This window comes from Sceloporus undulatus, chromosome 9 (genome assembly GCF_019175285.1).
Source record: "Sceloporus undulatus isolate JIND9_A2432 ecotype Alabama chromosome 9, SceUnd_v1.1, whole genome shotgun sequence".
NCBI classification, from domain to species: domain Eukaryota; kingdom Metazoa; phylum Chordata; class Lepidosauria; order Squamata; family Phrynosomatidae; genus Sceloporus; species Sceloporus undulatus.
Genome location: NC_056530.1, coordinates 11,675,593 through 11,698,567, shown reverse-complemented (window position 1 = coordinate 11,698,567; position 22,975 = coordinate 11,675,593). Strand labels below are relative to the sequence as shown.

Here is a 22,975-nt window from a genome sequence, read left to right as displayed (position 1 = left end):
CTACAAAACACATTATTGGCCTATCCGCTTGTCTGTGGTCTCAGTTCGCACAACGCACTTCACATAACACAAACCACTACGAAAACTGTGTGATATTCCCCCTGTCCCATTTAGCAAGTTCACGCCCTGTAACTACAAAAGGAACTAAAACAGTTGTAGAGATGCCACATGCTACATGATGGTTGTAATGCAATGGATTCATACCTTAGGGCCTGGAGAAAGAATAAAATGCAAGCTATTAATTATTTATAATTTCCTATTTCTAATTAGTTACTTCAAAGCTCCATTAGAAACAGCCGACTGTTTTTAGTATAAAGTTGCTCTGTTTGTCGGCATGAGTCTAAATCCACATTGGCATTGGCATCAGATATGAGGCTCATGTACCCAAGCTTTCTTTGAATCTAAGAAACTGGAGTTACTTGTTCGGTGGAAAATTGTTGCAAATTTGCCTCAGGGTGAACAGACTGAATTGCTTGCAAAGCAAGGGGAATTGTGTAACAAGAGCTGCTTCATGCTGTCTTCAGGACAGAAAAGGCCTCGGAGAAAGATATTTAATCCATCCAGGCTTTGTTCTCCGATACTCAACGGGACAAGCTATGTTCTCTCCTATTCTGCCCTTTGGTGCATGTTGCTTCCCATACAGATATCCCAATTGCTAGCGGGTTGTCTGCGATCTGGATTGGGACCTAAACATGGGGGAAAAGGGCTTTAACCCTTGTCTCTTCTCACTCAAATCATGGCAGTCCTAAACCAGATCAACATCTCAACCAACCACCCAATGAAGTCAATGAAGTCAAGATGGTGTTGAGGGTTGAGACCAATGTGCCCTCAACCATGCAGATTTCCAATATTATCCTCACATGCTTGGAAAAGTTACTTCCAGGTAGAATAGGAAAGTTTCTGACAACGGTCGGAAATAATTATGAGCAATGAAGTTGCCAGAAATGACTTGAAGGCATACAACAACAACAACAAATTGTAGAACCAATGTAGTTTGGAACCACTTTAACTGCCATGAGTCTATCTTACAGAATCCTGGGATTTGCAGATTTGTGAAGCACCCGCGCTCTTTGGCAGAGAAGGCTAAAGACCGTGTCAAACTACGGCGCGTTACTGCCCCAGAAGGGGCAGTCTCATGCCACCGCCGGTTGCTGCATCCGGGAACTGCATCAGCCAAACCGTGCAGTTACTGGACGCAGCAACAAAGAAGTGCCAAAATGGCGCTTCTTCCTGGGCACCGCAAGGTACGAGGCGCGCACTAGCGGTGCCACTTCCGGTGCATGACATCAGGACACTGCGCGTCTGCTGCGTCAAAATGGCGGTGCCCATCTGTATAGGGTGCCGCCATTTTGATGTACTCATTACACGCGAGGGGCAAGGCACGTCAGGAATCGCCGCCCCTTGCGCGTAATGACGGCGCCTCATGGGCCCGTCTGTAACGCGCCTACAAATCCCAGGATTTCACGAGATGAAGCCACTGCACTCATTAAAGCAGTGTCAAACTGTATTATTTCTACAGTCTAGATGCACCTTCGAGCTTCTGTCCACCACTCTGGCTTGCAGATTGCAGGAGTTGAAAAATGTAACTTTCCCAAGTGGTACCTCTCCTTCTTTTGGCAAAGAGGGAGGTTTAAACCTGAATGTTGCTTTCTATTCTCTCCAGGCCAATGACACATCCTTTTTTGCTGGAGGATCCCACCTTCTCCCCCTCGTTTCCCCAGCATCTGTTTTCTTCTTCCTATCTTATTATCAGAAATACGATTAGCAATTTCATTTTCCACCCTGGCAGTCTAGCATTCCATTATGCTCCAAGACAGAGTACAATCTCCAGGATATATAGCTCTTTAAGTATACTGTGTAAGCCAAATCTTCCCCCATTTGTCCCCCAGGGATTTTAATCCACCCCCACCTTACTTTTACAAGGGTTCCATTAGCTGTGATTTCCTTTAGACAAGCTGGCCATAAAACTGCATCTGAAATGCGTGAATCTGTTGCATGCAATTTCCTCATCGAACTGTCAGCCCTCTAATTGCTGCCTTCCATTTTTTAAACATTATAAAAAAATAGCTTGTTTTATGCTCCTACTCAAAGTGCTTTCAATGCAGAATAGATCAACATGATCTCCCCGCGTTTCCATTCCCCCTTTCATACAATTGGTTCGGTTAGTGGGAATCTGATCCTCAAGGGAGCAAAAATACCAAAGGACTCTATGAACAAAGCATGGTATAGTACATATTCACAAAAATGGTTTGAAATCTAGTACTGCCACCTAATTTCATTGTGTTAGGTTATGTTCAGAACCCTTGGCTTCGCTCCGACAAGACATCCTCAGGACAGGGGAATATATATATACACAAATGTGAGTTACCTTCATAGTTTGCTTTGAATCCCAGTAAGTTCCTCACGCTGTCTGTCTGAAAGAGAAGCCACATCTGATGTTGGGTGCTGACAATCAAATCAGGGACTGCTGAACCTGTCAAACTGCAAAGAAAGAAGACAAACTAGTAGTAGGAGTAACAGTCACAACCACAGTCACCATGATAATCAACATCACCATCCAATACCTATGGGAAAACCCACAAATCTCCAGCCGTTGTTGTACACCTTCAACCCAGGACAACCCTAAGAGGTTTTTTTTGACAAGATTTCTACAGAGGACATTTGCCATTGTGTTCCTCTGAGACTGAGGTAGCATGACTTGCCCAAGATCACCCAGTGCCTGAGCATGGATTCGACTCCTGGTCTGGATATGTTTGTGGATATGTGTGCAGGTCCACTTCATAAAGAAACTATATTTTAGGATATTGGCACGATTCAGTCAGAGGAGCTTGGCCATTGTCTACTTCTAAGGCAGAGAGTCCATGACCTGCACATGGTCACCTTTGGGATATTGGCCTGCTAGGGTGAGGTGACTCTATTGCAAAGTATGCAGCATCATTTTCACCGCGTGCATGCTTCCGTGTTATAACCAATACTGGTGCATTTTAAAAGGCCATGTTGTTGTGCTTGGACCCTGTGCACCCTACCAACAGTACTCTAGACAAGAACACCAGGTGTCTCTCTCTGGTCCTACTGTGGTTGTCCACAGCTTGACCAATGGATGGAAGAAAGATGGTGCACTGCAGTCATGGCAGCATGACTTGTGAGAAGGCTTCCTTCATCCTCTCTCCCACTGACTGCCCCAGACAATGGAAAAAATTGAAGGGATTCAAGGCATGGAGGGGCAGAACAGAAGGTCATTGAGGATGCCAAATGTCAAGGTTGGGGTCCACAAGCAGCCCATAGGATGTACTGTCACCATTCTCATTAACCTTAAATCCCTTTAGAATAACTGTAAACTACCTTTCAGAGTCTTTCAAGCAGAAGCAGGAGCAAAGAATGGCCATGATAGCAGAGGATGTGTTTGCCTTCAAGTCACTGACTGACTCCATGAATTTCATAGGATTTACTTAGGCAATGAATACTCAGAGTGATTTTGCCAGTTCCTTCCTCTGAAATATAGCCTGAAGAACCTGCCATTCGATGGTGATATCCCATCCAAATATCAACTAGGGCTGGCCCTGCTTAGCTTCCAAGATCAGACAGGATCTGTCTGCCTTCAGGTCACCTGTTGACCTATGGTGACTCCATGGATTTCATAGGGTTTGCTTAGGCAGTGAATACTCAGAGGTGATTTTGCCAGTTCCTTCATCTGAAATACAGCCTAAAGAACCTGACATTCAATGGTGATATTCCATCCAAATACTAACTAGGGCTGGCCCTGCTTAGCTTCCAAGATCAGACAGGTCACCTGTTGACTTATGGTGACCCCATGGATTTCATAGGGTTTGCTTAGGCAATGAATACTCAGAGGTGGTTTTGCCATCTAGGCCTCCTAACACGATGCCAACCAAACCCATCAATCCGGGGAGACTCTCTGGCTACCTCATAATACAGTTTATATGGCTAATGAAAACATCTGCCCCTAAGTCAGGTTTATGGGGACAATAGATCTTAAATGACAGTGCTGATGCTGTCTTGATTGATTGTGAGTGTGTACGCAGCATGGATGAATTGCTCAATATTTTATTTTGATACTCTGGTGTGATTGTTTTATGATTGCTTCATGGCTGGTTTATTGATTTTAACACTTTTGAATTGGTAGGGCTGGTAGTTTAGTTTCTGCTCCTGGCTCACTCCCACCAAAATGTCTGTGGGTGACTTAGTGTGGCTATGTTTGTGAATGTGGTATTGCCCATACTTTTAAAGAAAAAGGATTAAAAGCAAACGCGAAGGCGGGCATGGCTGCAAAGTAATTCAGACCAAAGACTAGGGAGGGCAAAAGGGCAGCTCAGCTTTTTGGAGGTTCTCAGGGCCCACCGTACTGTTTTGATTTTGAAAAAGATCCCCATCACATGCAGCTCAAGCAAGGTTTCACATCTATAGTAGGATGTGCACGGGGTGATCTTTAACAAATCATTCCTTCTCTAGTTTTTTGTGGGCTTATCGGACTATGTGGCCATGTTCTAGAAGAGTTTATTCCTGACGTTTCGCCAGCATCTGTGGCTGGCATCTTCAGAGTGACTCCATGGAGTCACTCTTATAGAACATGGCAGCCCGAAAAAAAAAACCTATGGATGCCAGCCATGAAAGCCTTCAACTTCACATTCCTTCTCTGCTTCATACCCTTGAACTGTCCTGAGTTGGTAAGGTTAGTCCCAATTAATTCTCTGCCATCCCACTTTTCCAGCTGTTCCTAGAACGTCCCAGTTTCTCTCTCCTCCTTCCACTTTCACTCTTTGTTTTTCATCACCAGGTATTCCTGCTGCAATGCAAAGCATGTTCCAGTTTCCCTCTCCTCCTCTTTGTATTTCAACTGCTGCAAAGTGAGTTCAAAATGCAAGGGTACTTTGCACTCCAATGAGCAGGAAAGAGAGGAAAGGAAAGTGTAGAATCTTTCCCTTCCCAGTAGGCTCAGGAAAAAGCAAACAGCTGCAGCCTCCTCTAGCTTCTCCATCGTCCCCCTTTAATACCTTTCCCCATCTTAACAATACAATAGCATTCTTCTGCATGGAAATACGCTGCTTGGTGCACTGCAAATGATGTTTTCTGGGCAAAACTGCCACTGCATTGGCCTTGGAGGGAGAAAGGAACTGACAGTATCTGCTGGACTTGGTCCTCTTTTCCGCTACCATTCTCTTCTCCTTTTGTGTCATTTCTTTTTAGATTGTAAGCCTGAGGGCAGGGAACTATCACATTAACAATTTGTAAGCCGCTCTGAGAGCATTTCTGAAAAGCAGGGTATAAATACAAAAAGAATCAATAACGAATAAATAAAAAAACAACAACCACTGCATGCAAACTTTCTGCAGAAAAAAAAATATCAAATTACTAATTGTCTTCAAAAATGGTGTTGTTTTTTAAACACTTTCTTGTGGCAGGAAGAAAATTGCTAAAGTTGCACATGAGTGGAAATGAAGTGAAGGATTAAACTCCTGTTTGTGTCCTTTTCGTCTATCAGCCATCCCTTCTGTGTTTGCTTCATGTACATGTGTGTGTTGCTTCATGAAGAGGAACTATGTGCATTAATGTTATGCAAGGATGCATTTGTACAAATGGCATACATATGAACCAGAGCTATCCCTATCCAAGAGTGGCACTAGCTGCCATAAAAGCAGGTTTCAGAATTAGCCTGCCAGCATGTCAACCCACAGGTTTCCAGGAGTTATAGTTCCCCCCAAAAGGACCTTTTCCAAGATCTGCTCCTAGATCTGTTTCAATTTCTGCATTTTCTACTCTTGGACCTTTAGCCCTTCAATATGTTGGCCAAAACATCTCTGTTTAGCAAAAGATCCATCTTTATAAACCTTTGGGGTATGGAATTACTTCTTATTTATTTCATTTCTCCTACTTAAATCCCCATTGGTCTCAGTGGGGACAGTGCCGGCTTTTGTTGTTGTTGTTGTGGGCCTGCGAGCCATTTCTGACTTATGGAGACCCTAAGGCGAATCTATCATGGGGCTTTCTTGGCAGGTTTCTTCAGAAGGTGTTTTTGCTATTGTCATCCTCTAAAGTTGAGAGAGTGTGACTTTCCCAAGGTCGTCCAGTGAGTTTACATAGCTGAGCCGGGATTCAAACTGTGGCCTCCAGAGTCATAGTCTAATGCTCAAACCACCATAGTGCACTCTTGGATGTGAGGTTTTAGGGGACTACTTATGTCTACTACTCATGTACCCTAAAACTAGAGGGGTCAGGGGAACTTGAACTCCCCAAGAATAGTCTGGAGGGGGTAAGCTCCTCTTGAAATGCTCTGGCAATATTGAGCCACCAAGACTCCTATGTACTAGAGCTTCCACAGGAATCTCAGTCAGAAGTGTCCTAAATGATCAAACACTTAGAAATGTTGAGAGAGCACTCCCAAGAAAAGACAAAGGATACCTGCAGTCTATTTTATCCACACTTACTTGGGAGTAAGCTACACTGAGCATGCAGAGGACACTCGTAAGTACACATTGTGCTTGCACGGGTATTTGTATTTAAAGACGTTTCCACGATAAAGGAATGGAAAAGTAATCTTCCTTTCCCTGCAAAGCCAATAATAACCTTCCTGCCAATGTTGAACCCCCACCCATCTTGAAAAACAGTTCCTGGGTGCCATCGCATGCATCGCTCAATGCATTATTCCTCTGTCTCTCCATCCATCTTCAAGAAAGCACCAAAGATGGTTACTACCTTGTGCTGAGAGGGGAATTGGTAATGGCATTAGCTTCCCCCATAATTCAGTCTTGGCACCATCTAATGTACTTGTTTTCCCAGGCAGTTAGTGTAATGTAGTTTGAATGATTGCTTACTAGATGCATTTCTAGCCTCAAGGTCAGACTAAGCTTCGGTTTTCGCGGGAGGTGACTGAAGAGCATTACGGGGTTATGTCGATTCCTCGACAATCTTTCTGAATTCTCCATTAAAGGACAAGGAGAATTCAGTGCAAGCGAAGAAAAGAAACTCCGGTGCCAGGATTTATTGGATTTCTCCTTTGCCTTTTCATCTGGACACCGCTCTTTAAGCTGTTTTCCCAAATGCAGCAGCGTTGTGTTTCTTAGGGCTGTGTAAGCACAACGGACCAAGCCCAGATTTCAAAATGAATTGGGACAATTTGGAACAGTCCAGATCAGGTTCAGGTTGATTCAAATTAGCCTAACTTAATTCTGAAGTGGATTGGCACAGGTCAGTGCAATTTTAACTGGGTTAGTCTAGAAGGAGGGGAAAGTAAGACAGTGTTTGGAATCCTGTTTGTGTGTCATACATTTGTGCAAGTTCCCTTGTACACGTGTTGTTGTTGTTTTGGCCTTTGTGTAATGGATCCATTCAATATATGATTGCAGAATTCCACAAGTGTCAATGTTTCACATAGATTTAAATCCTACTGTTAGTTGCAACTAGAGCAGAGTCACTGAACTGCTTAGATTTATCGCTATATTGACTCAGCATTCAACAACTGATTCAATGGATCAGCTCTAGTTGGGAGAACCAATAGAACTGATTGAATGGATCATCTCTTGTTGGGAGAACCAGACATGCATTTCACATTCTTGGGTGGTGCATAAATATTTGCCAGTGCCTTCAATGTGCCACTTTGTTCCCTGGGACTGCAGAAACAGCCACTTTGCATTCCCCATTGAGTAATGGGTTAATAAGTTGGCATGCTGGCAGGCACTGCACAACATTGGTATTCTGCAGACTGGTGGTGTACTGCAACATGTGCAACTAAATTAGGGTTGAATCACACTATGCAAGCATGATACAGGATCTGGGTCAGTGTGTTTCTAGGAGGAGCATATAAGGAGGGCAAAATAGAGTGAGATGATGCAGCAGTGCAACAGGAGGAAAGGGGATGGAGTAACTAACACAAACTCCTCACCCCAATGACCCAGACACACTCACATCAATAAGATCCACATAGATCCATAGCTAGAAAAGTTTACTTACACATAGAGCACACTCTTCTGGTCTCCCACCTGACTTCCGTCCCCCACGGTTAGTGTGTCATAACCTCTCTCCAAGTCAAATTCTTCAAAGCTGAGCTTGATGACCTATCGAAGATATGAAATGTTAGAACAAACGACTGGAAGGTTCTGATGGATCCATTGTAACAGAATGAAAAACAAAACCAAACATGGCAAACTGGACACTTGTGTGCCAAGTAGTAGTGACCAGAGCACTGAACTGGGATGTAAGGTTCTCGGATTCGGATCTGCGCTGAACCATGAAGCTAACTAGGAGGACTTTGCGGCAACGGTGCTCTCATAATATGTCCTGTTTTATAAGAATAATGTGACAGTGAACATATGGCACAATAGCCGCTACAGTGTTACACACATAATAATTGTAAAGAGGCGCTCTGGGTGCTAACTTATTTAATTCCTCACTAAAAGCATACAAGCTATGCATGCAATTGATGCCAACTATCTTAAGCAGCTCAATGCTGCTTGAGACACCCATTTCCCACAAATTTTCAAATATCTATTCTTTTCATTTCTATATTTCAACCTACACTAGTTGGGTTGCTGGTCGAATGGGATGGGGTTGTTCTAACTCAGTGTTGCCTAAACTTTGCTTCTCCAGATGTTTTGGACTTCAGCACCCAGAATTCCTGATTGTGAACCCAAATGGCTGGGGGCTTCTGGGAGTTGAAGTCCAAAACACCCAGATGACCAAAGTTTGGAAAACACTGAACTGAAATGAACCAGTTTGATTCAAAGGAGCGTCAGGAAACAATGTCACAGAAATACATCTCTATTTACTTCATTGTACATGGCATAAGGAGAGAAGCTACTGCATTTGCAAAATAATGAGAACCTTGTTCTCTATCTATCTATCTATCTATCTATCTATCTATCTATCTATCTATCTATCTATCTCTATCCATCTCCCCTTCCATAGAGCTCTGTAGAGCTTCCCCGATGTCTTTATTAATTTGAACCAGTTTTTTTGCTTTTCCTCTGTGTCTTCAAGTTGGCGCCAACTTTATTCTTGACTATATTTATCCAGAGGAGGTGCGCCATTGCCTTCTTTTCCGAGCATGAGAGAGTGTGACTTGCCCAAGGTCACCCAGTAGGCTTTGATGGCTAAGTAGGGATTCAAATCTGGTCACTCTTTAACCCACTGAGCTCCTATTAATCAGTTTTGTGGGTTTTTCGGGCTATATAGCCATGTTCTAGAAGAGTTTATTCCTGATGTTTCACCAGGCTGGCATCTGCAGAGAATGCTGGCATGGAAGAGAGTGGTGTGTGTGTGTGTGTGTGTGTATATATATATATATATATATATATATATATACACATACTGTGTGACCCTGGGTTGGGAGGAGTGGTTTCCATGTTAATCTATGTATTGTTCTGTTGTTGAATGGCAAGGCCTCAGGTTGGGAGGATATGCAAAGACAATTTGTGTCTTTTTACTTAACAATACACAGATTAACGCGGAAACCACTCCTCCCAAACCAGGGTCATACAGTGTGTATATGTGTGTGTGTGTGTGTGTGTGTGTGTGTGTGTGTGTGTATATATATATATATATATATATATCCCACTCTCTTCCATGCCAGTATTCTCTGAAGCTGCCAGCCACAGATGCTGGTGAAACATCAGGAATAAACTCTTCTGGAACATGGCCACAGAGCCCGAAAAACCCACAAAAAACTATGGATGCCGGCCATGAAACCCTCGACTCCTATGAATTTTTACAAGGCTTGCTTGTCAGTGTCTATATTCCTTAGTGGAAGGGTGGGAATTGTGCAGCCCTCCAGAAGTTGTTGGATTGCAACTCCCATCAGCCCTTGCTGAGATGGCCAATGGAGAGGAATGTTGGGAGTTGTCATCCAATGACGCCTGGAAAGCTGGATCATTCTTACCCCAGCATTAGTGGCACAAGACATGATTTGGATTTCGTGCCTCCGGTAGCAAAATATCTTCTGCTGGCACTGTACTTTGGTTTCAATGAAACATCTAGAGTTACATTACTGGAAATAGTTTAAGATCATATTAAACTTGAAAATAGGTATTTGAGATGAAGTTTCACAACCTCAAAGCGAAAGAAGGAGAGAAAGCAAAAGAGAGACGATGCCTGGTCACAAAAAGTATAGGATGTCACACATTCGATTAGATTTTTTTTTATTGGCCTAGGAGACCATAATAGTTTATAGAGTTCATAGAATGCACCTTGCAAAGATTGTAAAGTACAAAGGCATATGATTACTTTTCCCTCCAGAACCCTGCATCTGTATCCATTATAATGACTGTTTTCATTATCTTCTCTCTGCTCAGAAATGATAAAGAAATACTTTCCTATCTTATTGTTTTATTGCTTAGATGCTATTAACTTGTGATTGCTATAAAGCAAAATAGAAACATTAAAGGGAATAAATAAATAAATCCGCACCTCTTATTTAATCCCAGGTACTATTTGTAGCGGTTACATTGGTGGACTAGTGCACCCCTAAGACCAGGGTTCAAAACCCTACTCAGCCATAGAAACCAATTGGGAGACCTTAGCCAAGTCACACTCTCTCAGACTCAAAGGAAGGTGAGAGCAAACTCAGTCTGAACAAATATTGTATTGACTGCAGAATCTGAACCTGAAGGATGCCTATATTCATGCGTTCAGACCATATGAGCAAAAAATGAGTAGGCTATCTGGCTCAGAGTAGGTAGCCAGGTCCATTAAATGGTAATGTAAAGAATATGTATCTTTCTTGTAGAAGAAATGGGGAGCTCCTTGCTGATAAAATCTGGAAGCAATGAGATTCCTCAATAACTTGGACTTATTTTGCATGGTTAAACACGTCATTCTTTTGCATAGCAAGATATTATTTTTCTGCGCAGGAACTTCTTTGATACCAGAAAAGGAAAAGGATCCTCAGTACACAAAGCTTGCTTCCTATGCAGAAAATCTCACTACAGAATCACAGCGCTACAGTTCCTCTTTAACTATCTATGGAATCCTGGGATTTGTAGTGAGGCACTAGAGCTCTTTTGCAAGATGCTCCTCCCTAAACTAGAAATCCTCGAATTCCAGAGGATGTTGCCATGGCAGTTAAAGTGAAATTCTTGCTGTTGTTGTGTGCCTTCAAGTCGTTTCCGACTTATGGCAACCCTATGGCGAATCTAGCATGGGGTTTTCTTGGCAAGTTTCTTCCAAGGGGACTTCAATTGGCATCCTGAGGCTGAGAGAGCATGACTTGCCCAAGGTCACCAAAGTGGGTTTCCATGGCCAAAGCAGGACTCGAACCCTGCTCTCTGGAGTCAAAGTCCAATGCTCAAACCACTATGCCACATAGCTCTATAATCCTATGTTGTGAAGGACCTTGAGCAGGGTTGGAATTATCCATCTTTGTCAAAATTCTTTTACTTAAGATTTTACTTTCGGAAAAGAGAAAGTACCAAATACCAACCTGTGCCGGAAAAACATTATGAAGAAAGAACCCGTGCAATGATAAAATAATGCAATTAATGCACAGAACAAAGGGCTGTCAAGTAGCACACTTCATTAGTTAAAGCACCCCATTCAAGTAAACTGCATTTTAACAAGCCTGACCCTAATTAAATAGCTAATTACATTTCGGCACACTGCAGACCATAACCTTGTTGCAGAGAAACAAGCTCCTGGAGTCCAAGAATTATTGACGTATCCCTTCGTTCCTTCTATTCAGCACCTACCTCCTTTGCTTTCTTCTTTGCCTTAGTTTTGCTTTTAGTTAAAGATTGAAAAATTATTTAACGAATCATTAAGTAACAGGAAACCTCCTGGCAAAGGATGCTCACTATTTAAATAATAATAATAATAATAATAATAATAATAATAATAATAATCACAGAAACCAACCAGAAAATGGCAAGGATTAAACAGAGATCTGCTGTGAGGTTTTAAATGGGCCTAACTATCCAAGATGTCTTGTAAATTGCTGTCGGGTGGCTATGGAAGATTTCACCGTATCAGATCTGATGCTGTAGGAATGTGTTGTCAAAATTTAGTTTTGATACAAACATTGTGGGTGTCTGTATTAAAGCTTCTATCTCCAGGGCTGCATCTGCACTGCAGAATCAATGCTGTTTGACACTGCTCTAACGGCCACGTCTCCATCCTGGGATTTGTAGTTTGTCGTGGCACCAGTGCGCTCTGATAGAGAACTCTAAATCTCTCACCAAACTACAAATCCCTGAGTTCCATAGCACCGAGCCATGGCAGTTAAAGCAGCGTTGAAGTGCATTAATTCCACAGTGCAGAGGCAGCCTGGGATTTCCATTTCCACCTCTGGTGATGCTATTCACCAAATAACAAGACCAGGAACTCGAACTACTTACATATGGATGGTTTCTTTCTAGCTATCCCACCCTTCCTTGAAAATAATACACTTTGCTTCCTTTGCTGAGTAATGTCTCCCAGTGATATATTTCTGCAGTCTCTGCAGATTCTGATGACAGCAGTCAAATGCGAAAAAGAACTGAATTGTTTTGCACTTTCTTCCCTCTCCTCTCTGAAAACAAGGTTACAACAAGTAATATCCTCAGCTATTTAAACACTGGGGAAGACTCCACATTGCCACTTCAATTGAAGATTTTGTTTTAATAGACTGGAGACTTTTATGGAATTATTTTAGCCGTAAGAATGTGAACAATGTAATGATTTGTGGTTATGGTTACAGTAGGCCCTCCATACTCACAGATCCATAGTTTCCACCATCCATGGCTTGACAATATTTTTAAAAAATCCCCAAAGTTTCATCATCTCAGTTCCAAAAGTCTCATTGTCTCTTTTAAAAATCCACGAAGTTCCATTGTCTTTTAACGTTCCTCATCATGGTTTTGCCTAAGCGGAAAGATCCAGGTCTACTTCTAGGAGCAACGTGGCAGTGACTGTAACCCCTCCAGACATATTTCAGTATCAAAGTCAGGATAAGCTTGTAGTATATCAGCATTGCTTTCAATGAGCTGTTGGTGAACTTCCTCTCTCATTTGCCAGCATGGTCTATAAACATTACCAAGCTAAATACTAATGGAAAACCTGAAAACACTAAGTACGGATCCTTCTTGCTATCTTCTACATCTCACCTCCTTGTTGGCGGTGGCTGATCTACTTGACTGGCACGCCCCATCTCACATTAAGAACACTAGCAATTCCTTCACTGGTCCACCTTTGAACCCATAGTTACATCCTAGCCATTTACGTTTGGGGCGCACTCCCCTTTCCTTGAGGTCCACTTGGTGTTTCCTCTGACCTTACTGTATGTTCTGCTCCTTACCAACCTCCCCACAGCTGCTGGGGACCCAGTTCTGTAAAGATCACCCAAAATGCACAGGTCCATCCGAAGGTGGCACACAACCAACCCCTCCAGTGATGTACCCATAGGACCTACCTTGGCTGGATTGACTGCTGTTATCACCCACACACAGTAGGCATTGTTATCATACTGGACGGGGTAGTTGGGAGATGTAATAACGCCGCTGGGGCCTCGGAGATAGGTATCACACATCCTTGCTGTGGGGTGGAAAAAGAAGAAGAAAAAGGAAGGAGCATGTGTGGAAGCAATTCTTTAGCTTAGGGTGGCCCCTTATTAAGGGAGAGGTAAGGAACAAGCATGGAATTAAAGGACTTTATCACACGAAGGAGATTGGGAGTTTATCCCGTGAATATCCCGGAAAAACCACGTAATTACGCGCAACAATTTCACATAACGTCACACAAAACCCTCCATTAAAGTGGTCACAAAGAAGCATTAATGCACATCTTTTTACTTTCGGGATTTCAGTGACAATGCATTTTCGTTATCACTTTATTTGCGCAACTGCGTATAATAATCATTTGCACAATTATTTGCCAGTTCCGCTTCATTTGCGGGATGCTTTAAATGTGCTTTAATCTCTCTTTAATGCAGAAATCAGCCCCAGTGTGATAAACTCCATAGTCTCCCATCCATCAACCAAGACATGAGATCACACAGGGTTGAAAGACAACCAAAGTAGGGATGGGAGGATCCACCAGCTTTGACTTGCTCAGAGTTGCCTTTCCCATTGCTAGGTTTACTTCATTGCAGTGTGGCATGGGCTTATAGGTGTTCCTTTCAGTCTGCATGAAGATTTGTACACACTTCTACTGCTGCTTTTAAAATGTCCTGGTGTCTCCTTCCTTCCACTTTCCCCTTTTGCTCTTGGTTCACTTCCATGGGTACAAAGTGCAGAAGTAGTTTTGCCTTCTGTTAATTCAGCAGGAGAGGAGGAGAAGGAGGTAAAATCTTATTTTCCCCTATAGCAGTGATCATGAACCTTTTACAGACCGAGTGCCCAAACTGCAACCCAGACCCCACTTATTTGTTGCAAAGTGCCACATCCCTCTGTCTTTCTAGTAAGAAACTCTGGCAAACCCTGTGCTAGGGCGACCGCATGTGTGCCCACAGAGAGGGCTCTGAGTGCCACCTCTGGCACGCGTGCCATAGGTTCACCATCACTGCCCTATAGTCTCAGGCAAAAGCAAATTGCTGCAGCCTCTCCTGGTTTGTGTGCTTCATTGGAGGGCATGTGCTTTGGGACAGGGCAAGAGAGAGGAGCACTTTGTTGGGTCCATTCTGGGTGCTGGCCTATGTGTTGATGCATTGATCCCTCCCAATGTAATCCATGTGTACCTCTCCCACCCTCCAAGAAATGAGCGGAGAAGAGAATTCAGTAGAGAATCAGGCTTGGCTGCTAAGTAGGTCCTTGGCAACTCTATTAAATCCGTATTGCAGTGTGGTTTTCCTTACAGAGAGCGTGATGGGCTTTTATTCCCTTCACCCACGCTCAGCCCGGAGGCCTAATCAAATCCCAATACCATAAATATTTCATAGAAAACAGTTGAATTAAGTCTGGGAAATGTACTCTGGGATAATGGAGGTGGTGGCCCTTTGGAAGAACAGATTTTGGATAAAACTGAGCCTGTTTCTGTGCGAATGTGTTGGGGACGGGGAGAGGAAAAATTAAGAAGATAAGAAGAATGCTCTTCACAAAGAACATTCCCTTTTGAGGGTGGCTGGGGGAAATCTGATGGTTTGATGCCAGGATCACCATTAATTTCAGGCTGGGATTCCAATTTACCAGACAATGAGTTTGAGAGGCAACGTATCCCGCATCTAATCTGAATTATCATTTAGGTCCGAGGAAAAAATATATAAGTAACTGCTTTATACTGTTAGACAACTACTGTCCGTCTTGCTTAGTTCTCATTATACTGACTAGAACTTCTTTCTAGAGAACCTTTCCAATGCTACCTTTACATTTTTGGACTGCATGTCCCCAAATCCTCCTACCAGCATGGGCATCGGTATTGACAAGACTAGTAAAGAGGATATATTTCAACACAAGTATTATCAGTGCTTACTGGAAGAAGCTCTCTGGGGTTTCAGGTGCTCAGTCCTGTTTTGGAGATGCCAATCTTTCAACCTTTCTGCATGCAAAATACGTGCTCTATTACTAAGCAAGGGCAGTTCACAGAAGTAGGTGGCAAGAGGGCAATTTTGATCATCTGAGCTGCATATTTTCTACAATAGGGCAATATCACAGGTTGCTCTAGCTGAGGGCTTCCAGGCATTGTAAACCCCCTGAAGTGTTTTTTTCAAGCAGCAGGAGTAGACAGATTGCAGATTTTTGAGAGGGACTGCAGACGTGTGTTCATGGGCAATGGTCTGGGGGAAACTGGACCAAACAGCACTGGTTATTCAGAGTCTCAATGCGACTTTTTTCCTGATTGAGTCTCTATTGGCAAACAATGCACAGAATTTTGTAGAGTATTACCGTATACACTCGACTATAAGTTGACCTTGTGTATAAGTCGAGGACAGGTTTTGGGACCAAAATTATGTATTTTGCTATGACCCGTGGATAAATCGAGGATAAAATTTAGGGGCATATAGCAAAGGATCTAAAAAATGAAGCAAAGCAAAACAATGTCAAAGAACTTACAAAAGTCCAGCAAACATAACTCTTTGTGCTTACTCTTAAGAATGGATGGATGAGAGAGTAGAGGGATCAGTGCTTTACATATTATACTATTGCTTTTCACCAGTAGATGGTTCCTTCTTTTAAGCAAGAGTTAATATACAATGCTTACATTGATCCATGGATAAGTCGACAGGTTTTTGGGGTCCATTTTTTGACCTCAGTTTCTAGACTTATACATGAGTATATACAGTATTATCTCTTCATAATTTAATCGTTTTACAATGGATGTCACAAATGATGGACAAATCATTTGTGACGCTGTCACAGAAGACAAAAACAGATGTGACAGAGTTGGGCCCTGGATCTCCTTCCAAAACACTAGAACCAGGTAATATGATTGACTTTTACTTTCGTCAGCCCTGCCCCCCCCCCCCCTCCCTCTCTCTCTATATTTATATATATATATATATTAGAAATATTATCAGCCCTCATTACCAGGGAGAAGTGACAGTGTGGTGTGGTGGTTTGAGCAATAGACAATGACTCTGAACACCTGGCTTGACCATGGAAACCCACTGGATGATTTTGGGCAAGTCACATTCTCTCAGCCTCAGGGGAAGACAGTGGCAAACCTCATATCAACAAATCCTGCCCAGAAAACCCTATGATAGGTTCATCTTCGGGTCACCATAAGTCAGAATTGACTTGAGACAGATAAATGGATGACAATAACAACTAAGAATATAACTGGGGGGAAAATCATTCTCATCAAAACACTTAGAAAAGTCATTGATAAACCCCAAAACATGTAACACTAGTCAAAGTATGTTTGTCATTGTCAAAGACACCAATGCACATTGGGCACTCCTAGTGCACACCAGGCCATTGTCTTGGAAATGCCAATGTGCATCAGTAGAGCTTGATGCACACCAGGATGCTTTTGACATTACCCTGATAAGTATTTTCACAACTCACTATGAGGGATCCATAGCGCTTCTACCATGTAGCTAAGTATAGGTAAAATTATGCAACATAGACCATGGTATACAATCAGAGCCAATGTTTTTAGTCATATTGGTCGATCACAACATTTTAGCATGTCTTTTATAATAGGCCCTAGCGACTTTACTTTTGTACAATCCTGAACTTTTCTAAGGAAATGATCCTGCTTGTTCTTCCTATTTCTTCTAATTTTGCCAAGGAATAATGGATTGGAGAGACCACAACTTCACTTGTTGGTATGCTGGAAGTTGTTAAGTTCACCGAGGGTGACTTCATGCTCTGAATTAGCCAAACATTTGGGCACTGTTGTCCCAAAAAGTACTGTTTCCAAATTCTGTTCCCTCTTACCCCAGTAAATTAGGGGGAGGGGGGACCCTTCCCTTCCCCGGTGAACTAGAAATTTGATGCTATTTAAGATATTTTGCAAACATTGCTCAGAGCTGCTTCAACCAAAAGGGCATGTCTTATTTTGGAAGAAGCTCCTAGTCCATATATCTGTGATTTTTAGAGAAACATGAGTTTAGAAAGACAAAGAAGGAGAAGCAATTTAGCCAACCTCAGCCCCTTGTAGGTTGCACACATTGCAGAATTAATGGTCAGCCAGGGTTCTTGGAAAGTTAGGTTATTGGATGTTATCCCTGAAAAGGCATCCCCGACAGAGTGTGCTTGACGCAGTTCACAGAGCCATTATTTCTTCCCACATCCCCACTGCCTGCTTTTTCTTGCTTATAATGAACCCCCAAGAAGGTGGAAATTGAAACCACTTTCCTGTCAAACTCAAGAGGATTTAACACGGCATGGTTCCTTGTCTCACCTCTACACACGGGCCTCTGGTCGCTCCAGGCTGCTATCATGCCACTCAGCTTCTTGCAGGTGATGCTTTTGGAGCCCTGCACATCATAGCCTTCATTGCAGGTGAACTGCACACTGGAGCCTAGCCTGGAAGATAGAAGGGAAGCTATTTCAGCACATCTAAAGGACTGGACACTTGTGACCAACAGCAACCTACTGCATTGCAATGGTTCAGGATGGGCAAGACAAGCTGGACAGAAAGGCAGAAGGATTTACCAAACGCATTGGCATTTCCCCCCAACCGGTCCTACGTTAACCATGAATTCTCAAGGATAGGTAGATATCACAACACAGCTAGAACATGTATAAGCTTGGACTTTGGCTATTTGGTCATTCAACCTCCTTACAAATGGGTTCACTTGCAAACCCATTGTGGGAATACTAGTCTCTTATTGCCTCAAATGGTCAACCCATTTACACATTCACTGTTGTCATACACTGGAATCCCATAAAGACTTACCGGAAGTAAGTCCCATTGAAATCAGATGGACTTACTTCTTAGTAGACACACACACGACTGTACTGTTACAACAATAATAGTGTGGTGTGATATTTTAAAAGTGCCTGTGAACTTTGTGGCATCTATCGGGAATAGGTTTGTGACATTTAAACGGGGAATTTTTCCACCTGATGCTAAACATGGGCAGTACAGAGTTGGCCCTAACCAAAAGTATAAGGTGTCTTGTGGAGCTTAGGAAAGTCTGCCAGCATGTTTTTCTATTCCCATAGTGGTCAGGAAATTTGGAAAGGTGTAGTCCAAAAAAGAGGTGCCCCCCCCAACTTTCTCAAGCTCTGAAAGAGACCTTACAGTGACATCCCCAAGCTCTTGCTTTCTTGGAAATAATAAAGCAATACATCATGCTTTGCTAGCATGGCAAATAGCTCGCCACATCTAAAGTCCTTGTTTTCTGGTTCAATGGGGAGAGAACTCTATACAGGAGGAGAAGGAGGAAACAACCTTCCTTGAAGCCTTCTGGAAAATTACTGGGAGCAACAGACCAATGCTCTGATTCCCTATCAAGCAGTTTCATATATTCCATATCTCAGATGGATCAGGGTTGTTAAGGTCTTTTGATGCTGCTAAGTGAACTGCCTTCCTCACTCCATTATATCCCTTCCCGGGACATCATTATTTATTTGGTTCCAGCCCAGGTTTCTATAGATAGATAAATAGGTGGCGGTGGTGTTGAAAATGGAGACACATTTGAAGCGAGCAAAATAGCAGTCAGCAGAAGAATAAAATTAAATATTGATCTAAAGTCCCACCGATTCTGGCTCACTCACACGTATGATGAAAAGCCCATTCCGCTTACTTTAAGGCAGTGTGGCTTAGGACTGTTTTTGTGGGTCATTTCTAATTTTTTTTAAAATCCCCAAATATTCTCCGTGGGGCATAGGAGCATTTTCACCATGCTTTTGCCTTCTGAACCATTTTGGGCCCAGGAGAGGTGTGTGTGTGTGTGTGTGTGTGTGTATGTGACACACACACACACACACACACACACACCTAAATCAGTGACTACCAGTCACTTCTTGTTGCTAAAAACAGGGCCCTTTTGGGCTTAAAATTCCCCTGTGGGGAATATGGCAAAATGCCCTTCACACCTGCTAGAGGGGTTTGCGGGCCAAATATACAGTATCTCTATCTCTATCTCTATCTCTATCCCTATCCCTCTATCTCTATCTATCTATCTATCTATCTATCTATCTATCTATCTATCATCTATCTATCTATCTATCTATCTATCTATCTATCTGCAGAAGCAGTTGCAGTGGGTGGTTGCCCTCCAGTGTTTGGCAGGGAGCTACTTCTATTGTAGGGGAAAGCATTCAACATCTTGGATGGGTCTTTCAAACGTTGGACTAATGCCCCAGAGTATACTGACCAGCTCAGTGGGACGAAAGCTACCAGCTGCCATTGGCACATGATAGCCAACCCTGACTGTCTACACTTGCAAACTGGAGGAAAAAGTCAACCATATAATTGGTCATCAGGGATGGACTCTGAGAAAATTGGGTTCCAATCCACCTTGAAATTTTACCTGAGATCTCACATTTATTTAGATTTCCCCCTTTTTAAGGGAAGAGCTCCAGTACCCAAATAAAAAGGCATTGGGGGTGGGGGTGGGGGAGAGAAGAAAGAAAGGCACACAGAAATTATAAAAAAAAAATCAAGTGTGAAGCTGGAGGAATCTTTGCAAAGATCACACAAACAACCACAACATACTAAGGACTTGATATGAATGGTTGGCATAGACCCACGCAAGCAATTGTTGAACGATAAAGCAACATGTAGGTAAATCCAAATGATTCAACGGGTGTACCTAGCTGGGACAAACCAACTTGCTCAATGAACTCCATGGCCCCTGTTTTGAGAAAACACCCAGCTGACCAAGCACATTGGCATGCTCTAATACGGTTCTAGTGTGGTTCTGGTTCTAGGGTGCACTGGGATTTTCAGATAACCTAGATCTCAGTTTATGCAGTACACGAGCAAAGTCTAAATGACCCATCCCATCTTTGAATTTCCCCACAACTTGTAGGGGTTATTTAATAAACAAATCGAGGTGGAGAGGGTTCCCCAAGAGTATGAAAATCTCTTCCTGCACACTGGAGCTTCCAGGAGTTGAAGTCTATCAGTACGGTGACACCCAAGTTCGGGAGCCAATTCACTAGCCCTTCTCTAGCCATGTATATGTCCCTTAGAAACATGCCCTTCAGGGATATCTGTTGATCTCTTCAAAATCCATCTTAGTCTGGTCCAACCTCATGGTGAGAAATGTATGCTGTTCGAAGGTGTATTTCCTCTGAGTTTTACTGAATACATTTAAAAAGAAAAAATGGAAGGAGGCAACATTTGCAGTCAAGGGTCTTTGATAGGACCCTGAACGGTCTGAAAAAAGATGGAAAGAAAGATATGGTGGAGGAAAAGAAACAACACTCCTTCTCACCTGAAATCGTTGCCTATCCGTTTGCCTCGATCTGGAATCCCAGGGTCCGGACACATGTTATGTCCCTGGGACACCCCGACCTGCGTTACTACAAAGCAAGAAAAAACAGCACATACAGAAATAGAAGACATAATTTGTTTGCTCTTTTCAAATATCAACTGTCTCAGTGTTGGTGGATGCAGAGCGAACATGGGGAATTACAAGTTGGAAAGGTGTGTGTATGTGTATGCTCCTCCATCTACTCCTTCTACTTAGGTAATAAAGACTCAGGTTGGGCTTCCCCCCAACCAACTGAAGCAGACAACCCTCCTCCACATCAAGGAATCCCACATTTCGCACAGAGGCCCCAGTTAAAGGGCACATTTCCAGAGCCATCTATTTAAAATACGCCTGTGGACAAGATGCAGAAGATACAGACAGCCCCACCAACCCTCAACAGCAGATGTTAATGAGAGGCACAGCTAAATAAATGGATCAAGAAATAAAAAGTAGTAGAATATGACATCAAAAGTATGTAGGGAAATGGGGGGAGAGGAGAACAGATGCCAGTCAGAGGGTTTCAGAGTTTGCAGTTTAGTTTGACTGCAGAAAACCTACGCAAAGAAGCAGCACAAGGAGACAACTGACATCAATAGTTGGAACGTTATCATACATGCGCCAGTGCCCACCCCAAAACCTACATTCTTTGCAGCCCTTCAAACATGTCAAGAGCCATCCAGGAAACAAGTATTTCAAAATGGTATGGATGCAAGATATCTGTAGCAAATACTTTGCTTTCACCTACAATCTCTGGCTTTCATCTTTTTCATTAAAAAGTCAGGACAAACAATTAAACACAATAGCATCTACTGGATCAATGTCATGCTCTGTCACCTGAGATTTGTTGTATATTTTTCCTGTCATGTCTCCCCGCTCCCAACCATGTCTTTGCACCATGATGTGGTTGAAGATGACGTGGCTCAAAGGTCTCACGTTGCGTTGGGGGGCAGGTGGGTGAAAAGGAAATGTGGAAGTTCTTAGCAATGAATGCAAAAGCAACCGAGCATGAAAGCACACATGAGCATGCCTCAACCCCACCGTGACTGGCCTACCAAAATGATGCACCTACGCATTAGAGAGGACCCCCAAAGCAGCTCTAAAATGGTATTGACAGGAATGAGGACAGCAGTGAAGAGTGGATCTTGGCCGATACGTAGGTGGGTTACACACGTGACACGATGGAAATGAAAAATCTGCCCTTGAGAAATCACATCGCAGGGAGCTTTTACCAACCCTGGCACCTGGACAACCATCAATGGTATGATACACATGCTCATAACCACAGGTGTTGGGGTCCAAGTTAGCCTATGCTCACAACTGGAATGTCCCACCATAGTGCTCAATGTGTGATGAGACCAGGAGGTGATGATATCAGGACATTTTTAGAGAGAACCCAAGACCACAAAATATATTGACCAATTTCTGGTTTCAAGCTCTAGTATCCTTTTGGCCAGATCTCTCACTGTTCAGTACAATGGCTGCCAGGCCTCTTGACTCTGAAGGAAAGTTGTTGGTTGGCTGGACTGGCCAGAAGATCAAGAACTGGATAGTTTCATAACATTCATATAGAACAGAACTTATCATGCTAACACATTACACTTTGAAAGTTATGTAGAATATATGTTGGGTGCATGTCTGAAAGAACACAGTGTGAAGAAGCCTTCACAAAGCTGCTCGGGTGATGCACACATTCATCATTGTTTTCTCTCATGCAAGGTATGCAACTCTTCAGCACAAATATGAGAAAGGAAAAATAAAACACCAACAACCCTCTCTGTAACACCATACAAGCTTTAAGAGATGTCGCAGTCCTTAAATTCTGTAACAATTCTGGGTTACTTCCACCTCTTCCTTTCCCCAGTTCCCAGGTAAACCTTATCATCCACTCACTCAAATCATTCATCTATTCATTGGGATAGAGATCTACCTCTTTAGCACATATGCTCTCAAAGCATTTCTACCTAGATATATGTGCCCACATAGGCCCTACAGAATGGTCCATTCATACAACCAACCAACCAACCCTCAGGTCATCCCATTCACCACAGCTTTTCATGGATATTATAGCATCTGTCACTGGACATTTTTCAATCTGTCGCTGGACATTTTTCAAACAACATGAATGGATGGGTCACTCCACCAAACATAAATATATGGAAGCACAACAAAATAGCTGCAGGTCATAGG

The 22,975-nt window shown here is 42.8% G+C and overlaps 1 protein-coding gene across 1 annotated transcript in view; it reads right to left on the bottom strand.

The window, feature by feature from the left end:
* Positions 1 to 22,975, bottom strand: part of CSMD2 (CUB and Sushi multiple domains 2) — a 456,222-nt gene that overhangs the window by 171,859 nt on the left and 261,388 nt on the right. The window contains exons 8-12 of the mRNA XM_042440873.1: positions 20,750 to 20,837; positions 17,761 to 17,885; positions 13,391 to 13,512; positions 7,966 to 8,069; positions 2,369 to 2,481 (exon numbers count right to left, since the gene is read on the bottom strand). Of these exons, the coding sequence (XP_042296807.1) occupies positions 2,369 to 2,481; positions 7,966 to 8,069; positions 13,391 to 13,512; positions 17,761 to 17,885; positions 20,750 to 20,837 (552 nt within the window). The remainder of the gene's footprint in view (positions 1 to 2,368; positions 2,482 to 7,965; positions 8,070 to 13,390; positions 13,513 to 17,760; positions 17,886 to 20,749; positions 20,838 to 22,975) is intronic.